At 44.4% G+C, this 22,154-nt stretch overlaps 1 protein-coding gene across 1 annotated transcript in view; it reads left to right on the top strand.

The window, feature by feature from the left end:
• The window catches only part of LOC147684202 (uncharacterized), a gene marked incomplete at its 5' end in the record, with an annotated part of 198,799 nt that overhangs the window by 173,039 nt on the left and 3,606 nt on the right, over positions 1–22,154 (top strand). The window contains 2 exons of the mRNA XM_086942612.1: positions 38–81; positions 16,104–16,213. Coding sequence (XP_086798738.1) covers positions 38–81; positions 16,104–16,213 — 154 coding nt within the window. The remainder of the gene's footprint in view (positions 1–37; positions 82–16,103; positions 16,214–22,154) is intronic.

Raw genomic sequence — 22,154 nt, 5'->3', positions numbered from 1 at the left:
TGAGTCTAATTAGTGTACTCATTTTCCCTCTTCGCAGTTACAGTTACATCACTTCCAACTCCTACGCTAAATCTCTGTCTGGTAAGTAGATTTTCTGGATTTTAAGACATGAGAAGACACTTTTGTAATCCACTAATGGGGAAAGCTCCCCAAGAGGTCAGACACCACATAGAAAAGGCGAAGACTTGAGGTCAACAATGCATTAAATGTAAATAATTGACTTAAGTAGATGAGGGTTTACTTTGAGGCATAGGTAATTTAGTATATTTCATATCATGCAAAATATATGCATGTACGTCTAGGGGTAGATTTATGAACATGTTCTGCAGTGCAGTTCAGCAATTCACATTGCTGCGCATCACTGTGTGACATGGAAAGGGTAAGAATGCACTGTGTTTAAGTCAGTCAATCAGAATATTTTTATTTGGCTATATAGCCGTAAAAAGACAGGCATACAATAATAAAATTCATATTAAAATACATAACATTTTCAGAAAGGGCTTAATGTGCTAGACATATGTGCAACAGTTGAATATATCCAAAGTATGACAATACAATTATTACGAAACTGTTCATATATGGTAACTATTGCATCAGATAAGCACTCTGCCTAAAAACATTATAAGCATTCGGCCAAGGAGGCCTGAAAAGTAACATTAAAAGGCTGGCGAAGTTAAGACATTCTTATCCTTTCTAATCCTGAATGCTTGTTGGGCATAATTGATGATTGCATGACATATGAGCTCCGAATCATGTACTGTAGAAATTAAAGGCTTAATCTGCAGGATCTAAAATTATTTGCCTGCAGTATGGGGTGTACACTCTGAACTCTGGGTATGATATAAAAGCCAAAGAAAACTGATTATTATTGTCACAGGGACGCTCTTGGGCATTTGTACGCTTTATACATTTAATAAATAAATAAATAAATAGGGCAGAGTAAAAAATCAGGTGCCCTGCTTTGGAAAAGCTTCCAGGAAATGAATTGTGCTCATTCAAAAAATGAGTTAAATAAAATCTATGTTAAGAATTAAGGATCCATAATAGATAAGATTGAATACATTTGGCAGTCGTTGCAGGCATGGCTCGCTTGCGGGTGAGGGCAGGGAGGGGCACGCAGGGTGGGGGGGTTGCGCGAGGTGTCGCGCAGGGAGAAGGGAGCTTTGATTTAATCATTTTTAAAAAATGTAAACGTCCCTTTAAACCGGCCCTGTCCCGCGTCTTCTCGGCTCCTGCTTCTGCTCTCCTTCCTCCAGCAGGAACAGGAATCAGGCAGCCTCCTTCCCTCCCCTCCCCTCCCTTAAGCCAATCATAATGCTGCAATGGCAGCATTGTGATTTGTGGGGGAGGAAGCCTAGTCAGGGGATTACGGGGAGGCCATTTTCTCCATGTAGGCTGCATTTCAGCCTGCATGGAGAAAGGGCACAGTGCGCATGACTGGTTTGTGCTCTCAGGAGTGGGCACACCACTCCTCCCCTGCTCACAGAGCAGGTGACCACAACTAAACATAAAATGGTAATAACGGGAAGGTATTACCATTTTATGTTTCTGCTTCTCGCACTGTGAGAAACCAGTGGGGCAACATGGTGGCGGTGTCTCTTAGACACCGCCAGCCATATTAAGATGAGGGCGGTGACATGCCTTTCTGTGGTGGCATTGCCGCACGAAAGGCATGCAGGGATTTCTTGCGGGGGCCCGTTGCGGGCCCGCAGGGACTCTGGGGTGGGATGTGCACATGGGGGTACCTTTGGTACCCCTCGTCATTTCAATGTACAACGTGTCAGGCACCGCGTGGTGCCTATCACGTTGTGAATTGAAAAGCACAACATGCATTTTTAGCATTGCAATGTTAAAAATGCGGGATGCGTCCGCCAGTGTGGCGGGCGCATCCTTATGGGATGTGCGGGACCGCTGCTAGCATTGCGGGCGGTCCCATTTCCCATACCAATGTGCCCCTAAGTGTGGTGAGATCTTCAGGCCTTTAACCTGAGTAGAAGCAGTACAATTTTGATTGTGTCAGTCATAAGTGGCGGACCTGCTTCTGTATAGATTATAAAATTTATGGTGGACATTGAAATCACTAACAGCCTACCCAGCAATTTATTTACAATGGTTTGCAAACACCCTGGGTCTGTATAACCCCAAATAACAGTGCCATATGTGCCTTGGCATTATATAATGACATTTATTCTTTAGTGGGCTTATGGCCAAGCTTCCTAGCAAATTTAAAAATGGCGTCCACTGCCCCTAGAATTTTAAGAACCCTCTGGGACAAAAGCTTTTTCCGCTTGAAACTGGCATCCATCAGAATTCAATGATAGTTCAAATTTTGGACTTTATTGATACAGTTCTGACTTTATTGATACAGTTCTGACTTTATTGATACAGTTCTCTCCAATACTAAATCTACCTGAACGCATATTTTTTAGCTAACAAATTATGATATACGATTTCTGATGGTTAACCTTTAATTTCAATTCTTCCATAAATGTGTTGAAGGAATCAAGTAATAGCTGCAACCCATTAGGGGTGTGAGAAATACGCCCTGCCTTCTACCCTAAAGAAGAACAGGCACAGGTTGGTCACCCTCCAGTGAAGAGTCCTTCCCATTGGTCATCAGCACTTGGAGAATCATTTATGCGGAACTGGTGTAGGGCATCTTGCTGTGTTGTCCCACTCCAATGTGAAAGGGCAGGCATGCACTGTATTAAAGAAATACGGCGCATTCCTGTCCTTTCCCCCTGTGCTGGTGCACAATTTAATGCCTAGCACCTCCATTACAGGATGTAATGTTTTTGTACACAGTGGGACACCTTCCAACAGACGAAAAAACAAGGAGATATCAAACAAAGTCTCCATGTTACATCTGCTCTGGGAAGGCAGAAGGGTTTGGCGTTGCCCCAGGTTTACGTAATAAGGGAAATCTGGGGCAGCATCATAATCCATGGGTGTTGTATGGGAAAACCAAATGCAACATCCATGGTATGCTGTCTTGGTGCAGAGTAAGGAATGGGAGCGACTTGCGCTCTTTTTGTTTGCTCCAGATCTAGGAGGCCATGCAAGAGACTTACGCCACCGGAGCATCAAATAAAGTGATGTTACAGCTGTTAACGTCACTCATAAATAAGCCCCTTGGTCTAGCAAATTAATATAGAAATAAATAAAAAAGAGGCTAATATACAGCCCTGACTAACCCCGCTGATTGGTCTTGAAAGAGGGGATAAATTCTCCATCTTTGTTGCAGCAGACTTGTGTAGTTGTATCCCAGTGAAGGCATTTAAGGAGCTCTATCAAAGGGGCTTTAACCCATAACTTGCTCCTGTCCACCAGATCAAGAGATCGAGAGCAGTGGAGAGGTCCGTGAAAGCCATGTGTACTGAACATTCCCTAGCTTTAACATACTGTCCAGTGAGCAAGATCAAGTAAAGACACTGTTTGTTTGTACCCAGGTCTGGACGAAAGTTGTAGTGTACTTCAGAAAAAAAACCTCTTTCCTCTATCCAGTCTTCCAATTTATGGAGGATTACACTCCCTAGCATTTTGACAGAAGAAACTAAAAGATAGACCAGGTGGTAACATATCAGTTGCCTTCTATCACATTTTTTAAAAATAGGGACAATTGTGGATTTCTTCTAAGTGTTTTGAATTTCATCCATAACTGCGGAGAAAAACACATTCGTAAGTCCAGAATGTTGGGTTTTGTCTAAAAACATCGATAGGACCCCCGTCTGGGCCAGGTGCCATACCAGGGTCTTGTACTTCCTGAAAATCGCAGCTGCTTGGAAATCCTCCTAGGTCTTCTCTTTTGTTTCATTTTTCCTCTCTTCTAAGGTCTGTTATAGACTTGCTTAGTGTGTCTAATGGCCTTGACATTACGAGGGTAAATCTTAGTTGCTGATGTAAAATTTCTCAAAGCAATGGAACAGTCACACTTAAACCAACTACAAACAATAGGTTTTCCTAGATATCATCATGTTTGTCACTGTTTTGCAGATATCATAAAAGCTACCTAAAACTTGTTGTGGCTCAAAATAATCCGAGAGGCAACACATCGCCTCTTCTTGCTTTCCCATAATTAATTCCTCAATCAATAAATCAGGCATTTGTTAAGTGCGACCCGTAATGGTCTCAAGGCGCTCAGGGGTGGGCGGGGTTAGCAGGCTCTAGTTCATCAATGGAGGGGTCTGTCGAAGAGGCAGGTTTTGAGGGCATTCCAGGCTCAGGCCGTGAGGAAGGAGAAGGAGCAGCCTCCTGATCTGGTCTTTCTGGTGCAGGGGACCACAGCGTTGGAGAGCTGAGCAGATCATAGGGTCCTCTGGGGGGAGGGGAATTTGAGTCGGCTGTGAGTGGAGGGACTTGTGGGCATGGATGAGCATCTTCAAGGTGACTCTAGCTTCACTGGGGAGCCAGTAGAGTGTGCCCAGGTACTGGGAGATGTGGCAGAGTCTTGGCAAGTCGAGGACCAGTCGTGCGGCGGCGTTCTGGATTTTCTGTAGCTTCCGGGGAGGTTTTTATTCATTCCTGCGTAGAGTGCATTGCCAAAGTCAAGTCTGCTGGTGACTGGGGCGTGAGTGACAATCTTTCTGTGTTCGAGGGGTATCCATTTGAAGGTCGTACATAGGAGGCAGAGGGTGTGAAAGCAGGAGGACGAGACTGAGTTGATCTGGCGGTTCATTTTGAGCTCGGAGTCCGGGATGATTCTAGGTTGCCTGCGTGGTTCATGAGGCTGGGCGGGCTTCTGAGGGCGAGAGGCCACCAGGTGTCTTCCCATGCGTCGGGGGTTGGGCCCATGATGAGTACTTCTGTTTTGTTGGTGTTTAGTTGTTTTTCATCAATTTTGGCGAGGGCCGCCATGCCTTCTCAAAAATTGTGTCTGGTGGTATTGGGTTCGTTAGATAGGGAGAGGATGAGTTGGGTGTCGTCTGCGTATGACACAATGTTGAGTCCGTAGGTTCTGACGATGGGGGCGAGCTGAGCCATGTAGACGTTGAAGAGTGTAGGGCTGAGGGAGGACCCCTGGGGGACTACGCAAATGGTAGGTGTAGGGTCAGAGAGGAAAGGGGTGAGTCTGACACGCTGCGTTCTGCGAGAGGCAGGAAAAGATCCATTTGAGGGCCTTGTCTTGGATCCCTGCATCGTGGAGTCTGCGTATTAGGGTGCGGTGAGAGACTGTGTCGAACACTGCTGAGAGATCGAGGAGGATGAGGGCTGATGTTTCTCCTTTGTCCAGTAGGGTGCGGATGTCGTCTGTTGCAGCGAGGAGGGTGGTTTCCGTGCTGTGTTTTTTTCTGAAGCTGGATTGGGAGGAGTCGAGGATACTGTGCCCTTCAATGAATGTGGCGAGTTGGCTGTTGATGTCTTTCTCAATGACTTTCGCTGGGAAGGGAAGCAGGGAGATGGGTCTGTAGTTTTTGAGGTCGGTGGGGTCCGCTGAGGGTTTCTTCAGGAGGGGGTGTACCTCGGCATGTTTCCAGTCATCGCGGAATGTGGCGGTTGCCAGGGAGAGGTTGATGGTGTGGCAGAGCATAGGTGCGATGGTGTCGGCAGCTCTGTTGAAAATGTGGTAGGGCAGGGGTCCGTCGGGGCACCGGAGTGGATTGACTTCATCATCTTTTTTCCTCGTTTTTCTGATGAGTTGGTGGTGGGTGTTGGTGGTGGCTCTGAAGCTTTTGTGGATTTGGTGTTCCTCCATGCCTTTTTGTGGCGGTGGCAAGTGTGTCTGGACTCTCAAAGTTCGATGGGAAACCATCTGGCTTTCTTAGCGTGGGTGTTGTTGTTTTTCTTGAGGTGAGCTATGGTGTTAGCGCTGTCAGAGATCCATCTGTGCAAGGTTTGCGTTGTGGTGTTTGGGTTGTCGTTTTCTGCAATGGTTGGGGTGGAGTTGCTGTGTGATGAGGTTAGCTGGTCGTTGTTGATTATGGTCCAGTTTCTTCATGGGAGCAGGTGCAGGTGTCTATAGATGGTGGTTGTTTTGAGGGTGAAGTGGACACTTCAATGGTCAGTCCATGGGAGTTCGGTGATGTGGCTGAAGGTGAAAGAGTTACCTGTTGTGAAGAGGGGGTCGAGGGTCTGTCCTGCTGAGTGTGTGGGTTCGGTCATGATCTGGTGGAGTCTAATGTTGTGGAGTTTGTCCATGAGGGATGTGGTTCTGGGGTCCAGTTGGTTGTCGAGGTGGAAGTTGAGGTCTCCCAGTAGGGTGTAGTTGCTGGACACGATCGCATGCGGGGAGATGATGTCCATGATGGAGTTGGCAAAAAGTCAGCAGGGTCCAGGGGGTCGGTAAATGAGGGTTCCTCAGAGGGTGGTGGTAGGGCTGGCCAGTATCTTGAAGTGAAGGTGTTCCATCAGGTCTGTGAGCTCATCCGGGAGTGTGTGGACGATGGCGATTCCTTCTTCCAGGCAGGTGGGGCGGTCCTTCCTGGAGATCTTGTATCCTTGGGGAATGGTGATAGCGATATCTGGTCCCATAGGTGGTGTTGGTCCATGTTTTGTTGAAGAACGCTACGTCTGGGGTGGTGCTGTCGACGAGGTCCCAGTTTGCAGTGGCTTGTTTGTGGAGGGATCCGACGCTGAGGAGGATGCTTTGCAGGGTCTTCGGTTGAGTTGTGGTCTTGGGGGGTTGCACGGGTCCGTGGTCTTGGCAGTGCTGCAGGTGTGCCGGCAACGGTGACAGCTGAAGGGTCAGTGGGTGTCAGCTGGTGATGCTAGCTTGCAGTTGTGGTTGCATCCTGGGCTGAGAGTGTGGAGTGCTGCTGGGTTGCAGCGTTGGCGTTGAGGAGGTCCAGGGCTCTTGGCGCGGGTGGCGGTCGGGTCACAGATGGGTGCAGACGGACTTGCCTTTGACGCGCCAGCAGCACGCCCGCTGCCCCTGTCCACCATGCAGACAAGCAGCATCTGCCATTAAGTAGGGGTCGGGGTAGGCTGGACAGCTGGGTGGCGGGAGCAGGGAGGGGAGCTGGATTGGGCCGGTCACGTTGGTCATGCTGGGGGAGGGGCCGTGGGGCAGCAGCGAAGGAATAAATGGCCAGAAGAGGTAAAAAGAGAGGAAAGAATGGAAATGAGGCAGTGAAAGGTGCAAGAAAAGTGGGAGAAACACACAGAAGGAGAGTGAGAGGGGAAGATTAAATCAGTGAAAAACAAGTGAAAACGGAGGAAAGACACAGAGGGGGAGTGAAAGGGGGAGATTGAAATCAGTAAAAAAACGAGTGACAATGGAGGAAAGACACAGTGGGGGAGTGAAAGGGGGAGATTGAAATCAGTACAAAATGAGTGATAACGGAGCAGAGACGCAGAGGGGGAGTGAAAGGGGGAGATTGAAATCAGTAAAAAAACGAGAGAACTGGACCACCAGGGATGAGGCGCAGGTGAAACCTGCGGGTGGAGGAGGGCCTCGAACACCAGCATTTGAAAGCACAGGGGCAGAGGCAGACCTCACTTAATGGTGGAGCTGCCAGGGTGGGAGAGCAATTTCACTGACAATGAGTCATTGGTCTTCCTCAAAAAATGTATTTTGATCCAGATTTCCCTATTTGAAATTGCACTCCCTTTTTGGTGGAAAAATGCAAATTTGAATGGGAGACAGATTTTGGAGACTAATCAACTAGGCAGGTACAACCAACTGCTTTATGATCACTAATACTCCACACTTCGATGCTTGAATCAAGTACTTGCAAAGCTAGGTTTGGGGAAAACAAAATTAAGTCAACAGTAGACCCTTTACCTTTCCAAGTAAAATTTGGGGGTTGCATCTCGCCATCATGAAAGAACTCCACATGAAACAGTGAGCTACATTTAAAAATATTTTGGTTTGCTGCATCCCTGTAGGAGTTGTGCAAAAAATGAGTTATATTTCCCCTTGTTCATCTTTCAAACAAATACATGATCTCCCAGTAAAGGACATTTAGTAATATTAAAATCACCCAACCAGATGAGGACCACCCCTTATGCATGCTTTCCAATAAAATCTGAAATAAAATTATCTTTATGCAAAATTGGTTTGGCTAGTTGATTAAAAAACATTTTCAAATAAAAATGAATCAATAAAAAAGCAGGAAAATCAAGAAGGTTCAAGGATAAAATTTGGTAACGGCTACGCAGTACCACTTCAGCTTTAACATTACTAAGTTTGAGGGAAGCGAATGTTCGTTAGCCAGGTATGGATGGTGAAGCTGCAACTCAGCATGATTGAAGACGATCAGGATTAGACTGTTCTAGATCCCAAGTCTCTTGGCAACATTCAACAACATAGGAATTGACAATTTGTAGTCAGTGTGCATTACCCATTTTCTTGCAGATACCCGCTATGTTCCAAGAAAGAAATTGTAAGCCCTCTGACCAATACTGTTGAGGTTCAGAATTATTAATAATAGCCTCTCTTCCCATTACATTTTAAGGCTTGTCAGTAGATACAGCTGCTGCCAGTGTTAAAAGCAGGTCTTATAGGGGAAGCCTGCCAGTCGATGGCCAATAGGTCGATAAGAGGAGCAAAGTAGTTTTCATGGACATGTGGATGAGAAGGTGGTGTGGTCAATGGGAGGCTTTGCCTGGACTTCCTACCATTTAGAGCTGCTAAGATTGGTGGACGATAAAAGAAGCCCAGAGGAAGTGCACATGTCTTATTTTGTTTGTTGGCTAAATAATCCAATCGCTTTAATAATGCAGAGGCTGGGGATTTCCAGAGTTCACCACCACACAATCCCCTATAATAGTTTTGGGAGCGTTACCAAGCCATCCTACCCCCTGCACCATAAGATTCTCATCCACCAAGTTCATGGGCCAACCTGATTTACTCTTGCACCAGTAGGCAACCTTGTAATTTAAACCCCTCCAGTCTTCTTAAGAATCCTTACCCAGAGCGGGGGACATCAGTAAGAACTATAACATAGGGTGTGCAGTCAGGTGGTAATAGGAGGTGGGCCAATCTCCCATTGTTAGCATGACTAGGTTGCTGATGGTCTGAGTTGCTTGGAACTTGGTTCTATCTAGTAAAGTTCAGCTGAATGTCTAAACACATTGGACGTGTCAGGGAAAAAAAAGATATAGATATATTTTTGGGTGGGGCAACATGTTTAGACTTTGATTTTACTTCTGCTGAGAGTTTCCATCATTCCGCTTACGTTTAAGAAACAGAGATTTATGAGTCCTTGAAAAGAGGCAACTTGGACCAACAATAAAAATATCTTCATGAGGAGCATGCACTACACAAGGATTTATAAGTTGGATAAAAGCTGATATTTCCTGGGTTTTTTAAAGTTCTCCTGGATGTATAACATTAGCCCCATTGGGTGGTATATCCAATTGTTGTTTCTTTGGTCATCTTTTGGATGGTGTCTATGTAATTTCTTACTAGCTCTAGCTCTGAGGAAAATGCTCCCATGGTGAAAGATAAATACGACGTAATTAAAGATGATGAGGAGGTTCCTTGAGCTCCTACTTTAGGTTAGTGAATGGGCCTTTTCATACCCAGGTTTCTAGGTGCCATCAACTAGCAAACACAGCAGTCTAATCACAAAGATACTCTCTTGCATCTATCCAAAGATCAAGTGAAATTACCCAGCCCAGCTTTGCCCGGCCGCAGATGGGTGCGGACGGGCTCTCCCTTGGGCTGGTCTTTGCCCAGGCACGCACCTGGGCACTCCCTGCACTGTGGGAGTGCTGCAGTGAAGATAAACACCTCTTGGTGGGAATCAACACAGAGACGGCCTTCTTCGCTGCTAAGGGGGCATGATGACAGAGTTCTGTTCCCCTGCTGAGTCTAAAATACATCCCACACGGAGGGAGTGCTGCAGTGAAGTTAAGCACCTCCTGGCATGAATCAAGGCAGAGGCAGCGTCCCTCGCCGCTAATGGAGCTGGATGACTGAGTCCTGAGCCCCCGCTGTGTCTGAAATCTGCCAAATTTAAGTCAATACAGTGCATTTCTGCCTTTTCCCCTGCTTGGCTCCCTTTTGGCAGTCGAGTTCCCACACACATTCCTGCACAAATACTATCCTGAGAGGCAATTTCCTCATTCAATGTGTGCTCCATTTTGCAGCACACATATGCAGGGGAAGTAACGAGGCAAAGTAAAGATATTTCTCCTCATTATTCCTCTCCTGGAAAGGAGTATTTTTTTGGCACATTCCTAGGTTTAACAATTCTAGTAAATCTGGGAATACGACAAAATCCATGGGATTTGCGAGGGAACACCCACACAATGCTGATGGAATGCCATCCCGGGGCAGAGTAGGGCAATGCAGCAATTTGCACAGCGTTGCTTTACTCCACATTTATGGAGCCACTCAGGGCCACGCAAAGTGGCCTTGCATGGCTTCATAAATCATATTTAAGGTTTTCGTTGTACATGTACCACGTCGCATGGTGCAAACACAACGTAAACCAGCTCATAAATATGTCCCCCCATATCATGCAAATATATGCATGTACATCAAATGCCTACTTTACAATCTTTGTCATAGGACAATGCCGCAGGTGTTCCTACTGCACTGCCCTACATCAAAACAAAAGGGCAGGAATGTGCCATAGCTGTCAGATACTGTGCAACCCTGTCCTTTCCCCCAGCGCTGGTGCACAAGTGGCTGCCCAGTGCCAATGCAGGCATCCATGTGCCATGGTGCAAGGGTGTCTGCGTTTCAGGGGAGATTGTTTTTGTGCAAGAAGGGACACCTTTCTGCACAAAAACAATCAATGGAGGTGATTTCTTCTTTCTTTATGTGCTGCTGAATGCAGCGCACATAGAAGGGGGGAAAAAGGAGCAGAAATAATGCTATTTCTCCTTGTTGCACCTCCCCTATGCCACCCCTGGGGATGCGTAGGTTTCTGGCAAATTTCCAGGTTTATAAAATCTCCTAAATCTGCGAATGTGTCAAATACCAGGGGAACACCCAACGTACTACCCATGGCATGTCCCTAGCATGCCTCCCTATCACAGGGTGAGGGAATGCAGCGACTTGTACTGCATTGCCTCATTCCAGATCTATAAGTTCATGAAAAGCCACACAGGGTGTCTTTAAGTGGCCTTGTAGATATGGCCCTGCAAGTGCGCCACTAAAAGTAACATTGCGACGGTGCAGGGGCCTTGTAAATGAGGCCTGTAGTTTTCAAAATATGCAAAACATTGGCCCTCCTGTAAAGTTAGTTGGGCAATGGGAAAAAACACGCTGAACGTGCAGAAAGTCTTTTCCCAGCATATACCACCTATGGGATTAGCATGATCAAAAATGCAGTGAAACACTTTTTATTGACAGGAACTATGTGCTCAAGGCTACCAGCAAAATTGCCCTTCCTCAAATCACTGATTACGACCTGATACATGCCTTCCAAGATGATATAAAAAGAAATTATGAATGACATCACAAAATATATTTTAAATTAAATTCAAATTAAATCTTGCAGCAGATTCAATTAAACATGTTCCTATCTGGAAAGGTGTCAAATGCAGTAGTAATGCTGAGTTCCACTCTAAACATCTAGATATCCTCGGACTGATTGGTGTTGTGAAGACAAGTTGGAATAGCTGCACTTGAAATTAATCAATGTTCCCAAACCCCTGCACCCATGTAGTTAGCCCATAAGTGGACAGAGCCAGAGGAAAGAATAAGTATGTTCCTGCCATTGACTATTTGTGTTGCAGAAGAGGTGGGAGAGTGATAACCCACACCAGAGTACTCAAAGGTCATTTAGCATGAATCAACACTTGCTATGGTCACTGATGTATATGTCTTTATTCAGGAATAGCTCATGCATGTAATAATTATTGTCATGAATATTAAACTGATTTAGAGAGGACTGAGGGCATAAGAAAGTCTAACACAACTGCTAGTCATTGTTCTGCATCCCTAAGCCCACCTTTGGGGCCCAGATTCACATTAAAAACAATGTGTGCTGGCTCTTGCATGCTGCAAAGCAAAGCAAAAATGTGTGGCAATGACTGTTTGCTCCCAAAAAGTCCCCATGAGAGCAGGGGTAAGTGGCATTATTTTGCATAGCACAAAATCCCTTAAAACATATGCATGGTGGATATTACAGAGCGGGAATTGCAAATACTCCAGTAGGACTCAGTAGCGCAGCCAGTGTGCCATGGGCCCTAAAGCAAGAAAGAAGGGCCCGACCAGCTGCTGTTTGAAATGCAAAATACAGCAATAATCAAAATATGGTGGGTCCCTAAAGCCACTGGGCCCAGTGCCACTGCACCTGCTGCACCAATGGAAGTCACGCCACTGATAGAACTCAACATAAACCCATGCCTGCCAGGGTCATGCAAAGTAGCACAAGCAATGTTTATCTGCAGTTCTATTGTTACATACTCAGTAATACATACAATAACTAGTAATAAATTAATAATTAGTTGTTAATTAATTAATATTAAGCCCTCGAGGATACAGTCCCCACCCTTAGCTCAACCATCGACCTCGCAGATAGGGAATTTTCATCCTGGATTACCAACTCTTTAGACCTAGCCCTCCCAAAAAAACCTCATCGTAAACCAAGGACAAAAGCTACCTCTCCATGGTTTACCCAAGAAATACGCCTTCTAAAGAAAACCTGCAAGAGAGCAGAAAGAGTCTGGAGAAAAGACTTCAATCCTATCAGCAAAAACAACTACAGACTGATGATTCTCAATTATAAAAAAGCTCTGAAAAACGCACAAATCTCATTTTACAGCGAGAAAATCAGCAAAGCAGCAAACTCGTCGAGGGAGACGTTTCTCACTTTGAAAAAGCTTCTAAAACCCCCCACTCCCCCAGCTGCGCGAGACCCTACAACAGAACACTGTAATGAGTTAGCCAACTTCTTTGACTCTAAAATTCAAACTATACTCAAACAACTTCCGCCTCTCTCCCCCTTAGACCCCTCCCCCCTTCCCACCTCCCAACATCAGAGCAATGGTGTTGAGCTAAGCAAATTCCAACCCATCAACGCGGAAACTCTTGGTTCTATATTACAAGCCCTCAAAAGCGGATCGCCCCATGACCCAGCCCCGATGAGACATCTTAAACAGGTGGCCCCGAGTATCCTACCTCTTATAACCAACTTACTAAATACCTCTTTCGAATCTGGAACAGTGCCCACAAGCTGGAAAAAAGCGGTGGTGAAGGCACTCATAAAAAAACCTAACCTTGACCCGGACAACCTGGCCAACTTCAGACCTATATCTCTCCTCCCAGGTATCAGTAAACTGGCGGAAAAACACATAAACTCCCAGCTTTCACATTATCTGGAGTCCAATGAGCTGCTAAAAACCTCTCAAACGGGCTTCCGCCCGGGCCAAGGGACAGAAACAGCAATGGTGGCGGTAGTCGAAGAAACCAGGAAAGTCATCGATGCAGGAGGATCAGTGGCAGTGATCCTCCTGGACCTCAGTGCAGCATTCGACACCGTCAACCATAGCATCCTTGCCCAACGCCTAGGAAACCTCGCCATCTCCGGGACGGCCCTCAAATGGCTAAAATCCTTCCTCCACAACCGCTCCTTTCAGGTGGCAGATGGAGACTGTATCTCTAAGGAAACCCCGATACGTTGCGGAGTGCCTCAGGGCTCCTCTTTGAGCCCGACACTCTTCAACGTATATATAGCACCTCTGGAACAAATCGTCGTCCCCTACGGCATCAAACTCCTGACCTACGCGGACGACACACAGCTGGTCGTTTCCCTGAGCCAGTCAGAACCCCCCTCCATCGATCTGTATTCCTGCCTGGAGAATATAGTCAGCTGGATGAGCGACTCCCATTTAAAGCTCAATGGGGAAAAAACGGAGCTAATGGTACTAGGCAACCAGTCCCTTTTCCGCCCGGAGTCTCTATGGCCTCCCAGTATGGGCCCACCACCAATCCCCAAAACTGATATCAAAAGCCTAGGGATTTGGCTGGATGACAAACTTACTCTCAACACCCAGGCCAAAAAAACTGCAGGAACTTGCTTTGGCTTGCTCCGCTCCATCCGCAAAATTCTCCCACTCTTACCATTCCAGTCAAGAAAATTGGTCATCCAGGGCCTCATATTGTCCAGACTGGACTACGGCAATGCCTTATATCTTGGATCCCCAAAGAAAGTCATCTCTAAGCTTCAGGTGGTGCAAAATGCGGCCGCCAGAATTCTCACTGGCACCAAAAAACGCTGCTCTGCCAAACCTGCACTCAAAGAACTTCATTGGCTCCCGGTGGAACAAAGGGTGCATTTCAAGGCCATGTGCCTAACCCACAAAATCCTGCACGGAAAAGCCCCCCCGGTTCTGAAAAATCTCGTGACTCCCCACACGACAACCAGAACCCTACGCTCTACCAATGCCCACCTGACCAAAATACCCAAGATCAAAAAATCACGTTTCGGAGGTCGACAATTCTCATTTCAGGCATCCAAGATGTGGAATACTCTTCCACCGGACCTCCGGGCCCAACCTAATCTCCTAGCATTCCGCAAATCCCTGAAGACCTGGCTGTTCCCTTGATCCCTTGCTTTCCCTCCGGCCCCTCCCTTGGAGATCTTAGTGGATTCTGTCAGCGCTGGGACGCTCTCGGGCAGCCATGCGCTCTATAAATCTCCAAAAATAAATAAAATAAAATAAATACTTATTCAACTTCCCACCCCATCCCCCTAAAAATCAACCCACACCTAATATATTGAATAACAAATATATTTATTAACAATTTAAATCAATTCCATATTTTAATCCACATGAATCATTAATTGGCATGTAATATTTACTTAATTACCTTCCCACCCTATAGCCCTACAAACACAACTCACACCTAAAATATAGCTTGCAAAATATAATATTTACACAATTTAGATAATTAATTGTCAAGTAAATAATGAATAATACATTCAAAATGAGTTATCAATACATTATTAGGTATTTAACTTCCCACCCTATGCCCTTGCAAATCCAACAACCGCACCTATTTCCTAGAAGGGAACTTTTCCTGTACAAAATACCATGCTTCGACATAGTTTAGAATGGTTCCCACACTGTGTATGTGCCGGACAGTGCAGCAAACATACCATGTTGAATACATTTCTCAATGGTTAGAGCGGCAGACCCTGATGCAGAGGTTTGGCCCATGACCAGGGTTCAAAAACCGCCTCGGCGGGTCTTGGGCTAAATTTTCCGGACCTGATATTTCTCCCCTCGGTGCCTATTCTAATCATGGGTCCCACTCTTCAACTCTGGGCAATAGCTTGCTTAATCTCCACAACGGCCCCAGCAGCGCTGGGATGCCTGGCTTCACCTAGGGGTTCACAGGGAAAAGCCAGGAAGGGTTCCACAGTGGTATGAGTGCAGCGCCAGGACACCCCTTTGCTGGGGCAGCAGTGCGCTGTACAAATTCATTTCATATTCTCAAGCACGGCGTTAACATTATCGACGCTTTAGCAGTAGAAAACTGCCGCTAAAGCTGCGATAATGGGCTTTATAATACGGCCTTGAGAATTCCCATAGAAGCCCAGGTTCACACCAGAACATGGGCTTCTATGGAAATTCACAAGGGTGTATTATCAAGCCCATTATCTCCGGTTTGGCAGCAGTTTTCTGCCGCTAAACTGGCGATAATTGTTAATGCCATTTCTTGATAATATGCCCCTATGTCTTTTTGTGTTCCACAAAGAGGGCAGGCCTCACGTTTTTCGCCTACCCTCCTCAAGCATTTTTTTTCTATTTCTCTATGGAAGACCAGCTCTCATAGATCTGTGCTTCCCTTACTGTCATCCCAGACTCCTTTAAATCACTGTCACCAGATGCCCACCCAAATGCAAATGTTTAATGAGAGGACAATAAATGATCATCAGAAACATGATATGTAGCAAATTTTCCATCTTATTTACCAAAAGGACTCAGATGTTGGTGCCATGCACCCTAGATGTTATTTAGTGTTCTTTAATGGGCCACAATAGCTTCAGATTCTTCAAGCATATTTGACACAACTTCAATTTCGATAATTATCAAGGGTGTGCCATAATAAATTAATTAAAATTACATTTTCCTTCCATTAATAATGATCACAATAATGATATGGGTAATGTTGACACATTTAATGGCATATTGCTGGAGCATAAGCAGATTTTTAAATAAATGTTAATGTTATTAACTAGCTTTCTGTGTTTTTTCAGGATTTAAAAGATTCCAGGACACTGAGGTTCCATCACTACCTGCACCCAAGTATGAACCGAATCTTATAAGTTGGAAACCCCGCCTCGACAATGTGGACACATCTTTTAAGGTATTTCTTTATATTTTAATTTTGGGATTTTATGTAGCATGGACATGGTCCAGAGGCAGCAGAGTGCTTTACAAGAGTGCAGCTGACAAAACAATTACAGCAGGCCTACATTAGAGACAAGACATAAGAAGAATGAAGAGATGATAATCGAGTGAGCAGGAGATTAGCTGCACACAAGTACAGTTTCCTAATAATCAATGGAAGGGTACGTTTGAGATTAAACATAGGAAAAATTAAAAGTACACATTAGATAGTGAGTAGGAGAAATGGGATTTGACCCAAGGATATTTCAAAAAGAGCTTTGAGATCTTTTTGAAGGTAGCATGAAATGTGGTCATACGAAGGGAGTTCCAAATTCTCGGGGCATTTACTGAGAAGGATCGTTTCATCGATCGCCTGGTGGACCCAAGGGTATTTGGACAAAATATTGAATCAGAAATATTGACCTACATTGATATTAATTTTTTTATATCGTGTCACATAAATAGCATGATGCAGAAATATAATTTCATTAAAATATCGTTTTTTTTAAGGTAAGTAATATCATTTCCAAAAAAGATCTGTATTGTTAATATTATTTTTAGTAATGTAGTTGTCAAAAATATTGTTTATTAATTATCTTTATGTGTATTCATTTATGTTTTAATTTTATATGCTATATATTGTTTGTACAATTGTTGTTCATGTTTTTAAATATGGTTTGTAATGTTATGGTATTTATACTATAAATGTAATTGTTAATACTTTTATAGTGTCATAGCGGGTTGTGAGGTTTGCAGGGGTACAGGGCGGGAAGTTTAATTATTATTTTTTGAGTTATATTTTAGATACGGGTGGTTGGGTTTGTGGGGGTATAGGGTGGGAAGCTAATTAAGTAATACATTATTAATAATTAATTATCCATTTAATAATAAATATGTAATTGATACATAATTATGTGGATTGTATAATTATTATATTTACAAATTTATATTTTAGATGCGGGTTGTTGGATTTGTAGGGGCATAGGGTGGGAAGTGTAATACCTAATAATGAATTTATAACTCATTTTGACTGTATTGTTCAATATTTACTTGACAATTAATTATCTAAATTGTGCAAATATTGTGCATGAAGTGTCTGGTCTCCTATATCTTCCTTAATTTACCTATCACAGTGAGTGGTACATTTTAGGGAGCCCTTCAGTGTAAAGAATAAAAAAAAATATTCTCTTTACCCATCCCTGCATTGTCAACAATCAACAACAATAGGCTTTCTGAAATGTTGCATTTTTTTTACCATGTCAGCATGACTTTAGAGCTGTATTATGGCATAGTTCACAGCGTGAACTCTTTAAGACTTTTGAGTGCTGTGAATGGGACGAGATGACAATCTGCTGCTGTATAAATTAATGAAATCTATATATGATTACAAATCAAACCTCTCTGTGCCATACATTTACATGGAACTCTATTTTCCATATTTCAGAGGGGCTTTAAACATAGTTATTTCTTTGGGGGATTTTATTTAATTATTTGAACAACAGACTAAACAAGGGGAAAAAGTCTTGCTTAAACAAGCAAGCTAAAAATAATGACCGCAAGCACATATGCACCACATGCAACATGATCACCAGAAAATTAGAACCATTTACCAAATACTTCTATGTAAAAAATACCACTTAAGGATAAGAAGGTGTGAGGAGTTATAATCACAATAGTATTCAGGGAACCTAGAGATACTCCTATAACAGACAGAAGAGATAAATAAAACTGCTTACTGCCCAATAAGGATACATGTCTCATCTAAACTTTATGACAGAGAACAGAAAGTGAAAACACCTGACCACCACAGACAGGTCATCGACAGCCATTTTGGATGAGATCTTTGAGGCAAGTTTCTGCTGCCTCTCCACGCCTATGGCTTGCCCCAAGTGTTCACATGGAACTCATTTAAAAAACAATCTTATTTTCTAACAAATTTCTATCCTGTGTTGGTTTAGCCAGGGGAGGAAAATGAATAACCATAAGGCATTGATATATTTGCCCCAAATGGGAAACATCCTTTACAACGCAACTTTTACCACGCAGTGCCTTTACGACGCAACTTTTACAACGCAAACCATTACAACGCATTGCGCTGGGGGGCGCTCTAGTATAGGGAATATATGTTTAATTTACTATCCAACACCTTCCCTACTATCCACGGGGACTGGAGTTGAAATAGTAAATGAAACTATTCACTATCCAGCGCCCCAAAGCACTATGTGTTGTAAAGGCATGCGTTGTAAAACAGCGTTGTAAAGGCATGCGTGGTAAAAGCATGCGTTGTAATGTCATACATCTGCCCCAAATACATTTTTACTACACAAATATAAATATTTTTCAATTGAAGGTATGTAGCCCTCTGAATGTATTACATTATACTCAATTCAGCCAAATTGAGCGATATATTTATTCATTAATTTATTCGATTAGTATGACACATATTCATTTTAGTTATGACACAAAATAAACTCAGTGAGTGGTGTTTTTAGAGAGAAAAGTGACATATGAACCCCCAGTAAATTGACCATAACCAAGCATATAATTTTGAATGTGACATTATAGTGACTTAAAATCTGGACCTTGCTATTGGTATGTACAAGGATGTCTAAGTATTTTCTTTTTAATTCCTCAGAAGATGTACCAGGCTGTTCTCTGGTGCTTTCTTTATTAGACTATCCTTAGTTGTTGTCGACGACGTTTCAACCATACTTGAAATGTGAGGGTCTCTTCAGGACAGGAATACCCTACGCACTAAGTGGGAGCTGTGCTTCTGTTAATGTGCACAGAGCAAGTTCTGTTATCATCTACAGAGTTATGAGTAGATAATCTTCCTTTATGACAAAGTCTGGGAATTCAGTACAGTTATTGTCTTTCCAATGTGAACCATTGTTTAAGTTCTGGTCATGTAGGGATATGCGGTAAAGACTTGATAATCGGGCCCGATATCTCAGTATGCCGTCAGTACTTAATTCCAGATCAGTGGCCTCTACATGTAAATGTAAATGTAGTGTATTTTGTAAAGTGCACAGCTGCTCCAACGGGGCGTCCCGGCGCTGTATAACGCTGTGGAACCCTTCCTGGCTCTCCCTGTGAGATGCCCCTCCTGGGCAGGCATCCCAGTGTTGTAGGGGCCGTTGTGGAGATTAAGCAAGCTATTGTCCAGAATTGCAGCGTGGGACCCATGATTAGAGTAGGCGCCGAGGCGAGAATTATCGAGTCCGCGGACATTGAGCCCAAGACCCTGCCGCGTCGGGACTTGACCCTGGTCCCGGGCCTGATCTCTGCTTCAGAGTCTGCCGCTCTAACCAGTGAGCCATACTTCTCCACGACTAATCATCAAGGTTTTTCCACCAATGATCACCCAAGGCCCATATTTCTCATGGTTTTCCGTTGCCCCTGTGCTAGGCAAGGGGATGCAAGGGCAAGGTAGGATTTAAATGGGATTTAACAAACCATGAAAGGCCCCCTTGCGTGGCCCTGCGTGGCTTGATCAAACTGGAGTAATGCGAGGCAGTGCACATTCCTGCCTTGCATTACTCTGTGGCAGGGTGGAGTGTGAGCCTTCCCATAAAGGTAAACAACAACCTAGGCAGATAAACTACTTGTCAAAATACATTTTATAAGCTCAAGGGACCAAATTCAAAATGAGGTTAAAAATGTAGAGTTTATTCATAAATACATCAATAATTCATAAAATATTAGGGGTGGGCGGCCAGCTACGCTCCGTGCACGGAGTGTGCGTAGTGCCGCCTACTCCGCATTTTGCGGAGCGGGCGTAGCCAGGCGGCACTACGCACGCTCTGCAGACGGAGCGTAGCTGGCCACCACCCGCCTCCCTCCCGCCCTCCCTAAATACTTTAAATTAAAGGAATCAAATAATTTAAAACGCACTTACCTTGCCCGCCGCTGCCCGCCGCGTCCCCGGGGCTCGCTATCTACCGTCTTCCGTCTTCTTTACTAATGCGCATGCGCGGGCGGCCGCGCATGCGCATTTTCTCGTGAGAAAAGCGCATGCGCGGCCGCCCGCGCATGCGCATTAGTAAAGAAGAAGGAAGAAGGAAGATAGCGAGCCCCGGGGACGCGGCGGGCAGCGGCGGGCAAGGTAAGTGCGTTTTAAATTATTTGACTCCTTTAATTTAAAGTATTTAGGGAGGGCGGGAGGGAGGCGGGTGGCGGGGATGGCGGCCAGTGGTGTTTGCGGAGTGGGGCTACGCGGAGTGCGGAGGTGGGCGTAGTTTCTCGCCCACTTCGCGTAGCTCCGCGAAGCCCCACTCCGCCAACTCCGCCCAGGGTTATAAAATATCACAAAAACCGTATAATTAAAAATAATTTAAAAGAACTATAAGGCAGTACATAACATAATAGATAGTCACAATATAACTCACAATTAAAAAACACAATTCTAAATACACAAAAAAAAATATTTGTGGCAAAAAAGTGAAAGTCGTCACTTTTTTGCCACAAATATATTTTTTTTGTGTATTTAGAATTGTGTTTTTTAATTGTGAGTTATATTGTGACTATCTATTATGTTATGTACTGCCTTATAGTTCTTTTAAATTATTTTTAATTATATGTTTTTTTTGACATTTTATGAATTATTGATGTATTTATGAATAAACTCTACATTTTTAACCTCATTTTGAATTTGGTCCCTTGAGCTTATAAAATCTATTTTGACAAGTAGTTTATCTGCCTAGGTTGTTGTTTACCTTTATGATTTATCCCTGACCTAGGAGTACGACTAGTTCTTTTTTCAGGGGGTCCTTGTTTTATACACTAGTGTGAGCGTTCCCATGCATGCGTCTATGCATTCTGATACATTCCCATATTTACCAACACTGGTAGACCTGAGAATGCACCAGAATTGTACGCTTCCGCCCCAGAGGTGCAACAAGGAGAACTATCTTCATTGTTTCCCTTCTGCAGCGCACTTCGAAAGAGGAGAATGCCTCTGAGGATTGTGTTTGTACAGGAATGTGCCGTTCCTGCACAGAACAATCCTGCATCTAATGCAGGCACCCTTGCACCATGGGTGCATGTTTGCACTAGGCAGTAGTTTCTGTGCTACCGCAGCAGAGAGCAAGAATGCGTCGTATAATGTTATAAGCGGCACATTCCTGCCCCATGCCTTTTCATGCACCTCAGCAAGGTGGCTTGCTGCGTTGCAGAAATACTTAAAAGTATGGGCCTCAGTATTCATCTCACAGGTGAATTAAGGCTCAACTTGATTCTTCAGGTCTACAGACTCCTCTACATTAGGTCTTTCACTCACCTCAAAAAATAATCCCTTTTCATTTTTTCAAACTCTCAATCCCAATCTCCAGCAGAACCATTGTCATAACAGTGATTTGTTAGAGTTTGAACACCATGATGTTAGTGCCTTGTTGGAGAAACATAAATTTACTCACAGATTGCCCTTCTGGTGGTCTGTCTTCCAGGTCATGACTAGGGGTGGGCCAAACTGGTGGAGTTTCCGCGGATTTACATGAAAACTCTGGGAGATTCCGCAGAGTTCTGCGAACAGGCAGAAATTGGCTACTTGTGCTGATTTATAGTGCTGGAATCACGAAAATGGCAGTAGGGCATGCCAATTATAGCTCGCACTCGCCAACTTCCCAACTTCCTGTTGGGGTGCCATACGCAAGAAAAAACGTTGCCATGTGGAGTTTGGCTGGAGCTCTGCGTTAAAGCATAGCGCGTAGTGGCCAGAAGTCTGCAAATTCCTCCGGCGGAGTGGAATGTATCCCTAGTCATGACAATCTCTGTGCCAAGAACAGGTCCCAGTCTGGTAGAACAGTGCAGGAAAAGGAGGGGTCCAACTGGATCCCGGATCTGGCACCTGTTTCTGAGTATGATGGGGCTTGGCACCAGTGAAATATGTTGAATATGGCCCTGTGTACTTTACCGACATC

The sequence above is a fragment of the Lissotriton vulgaris genome, chromosome 11, assembly GCF_964263255.1.
Source record: "Lissotriton vulgaris chromosome 11, aLisVul1.2, whole genome shotgun sequence".
Classification (NCBI taxonomy): Eukaryota; Metazoa; Chordata; class Amphibia; order Caudata; family Salamandridae; genus Lissotriton; species Lissotriton vulgaris.
The sequence above is the reverse complement of the archived record's forward strand: the minus strand, read 5'-3'. Positions and strand labels throughout refer to the sequence as shown.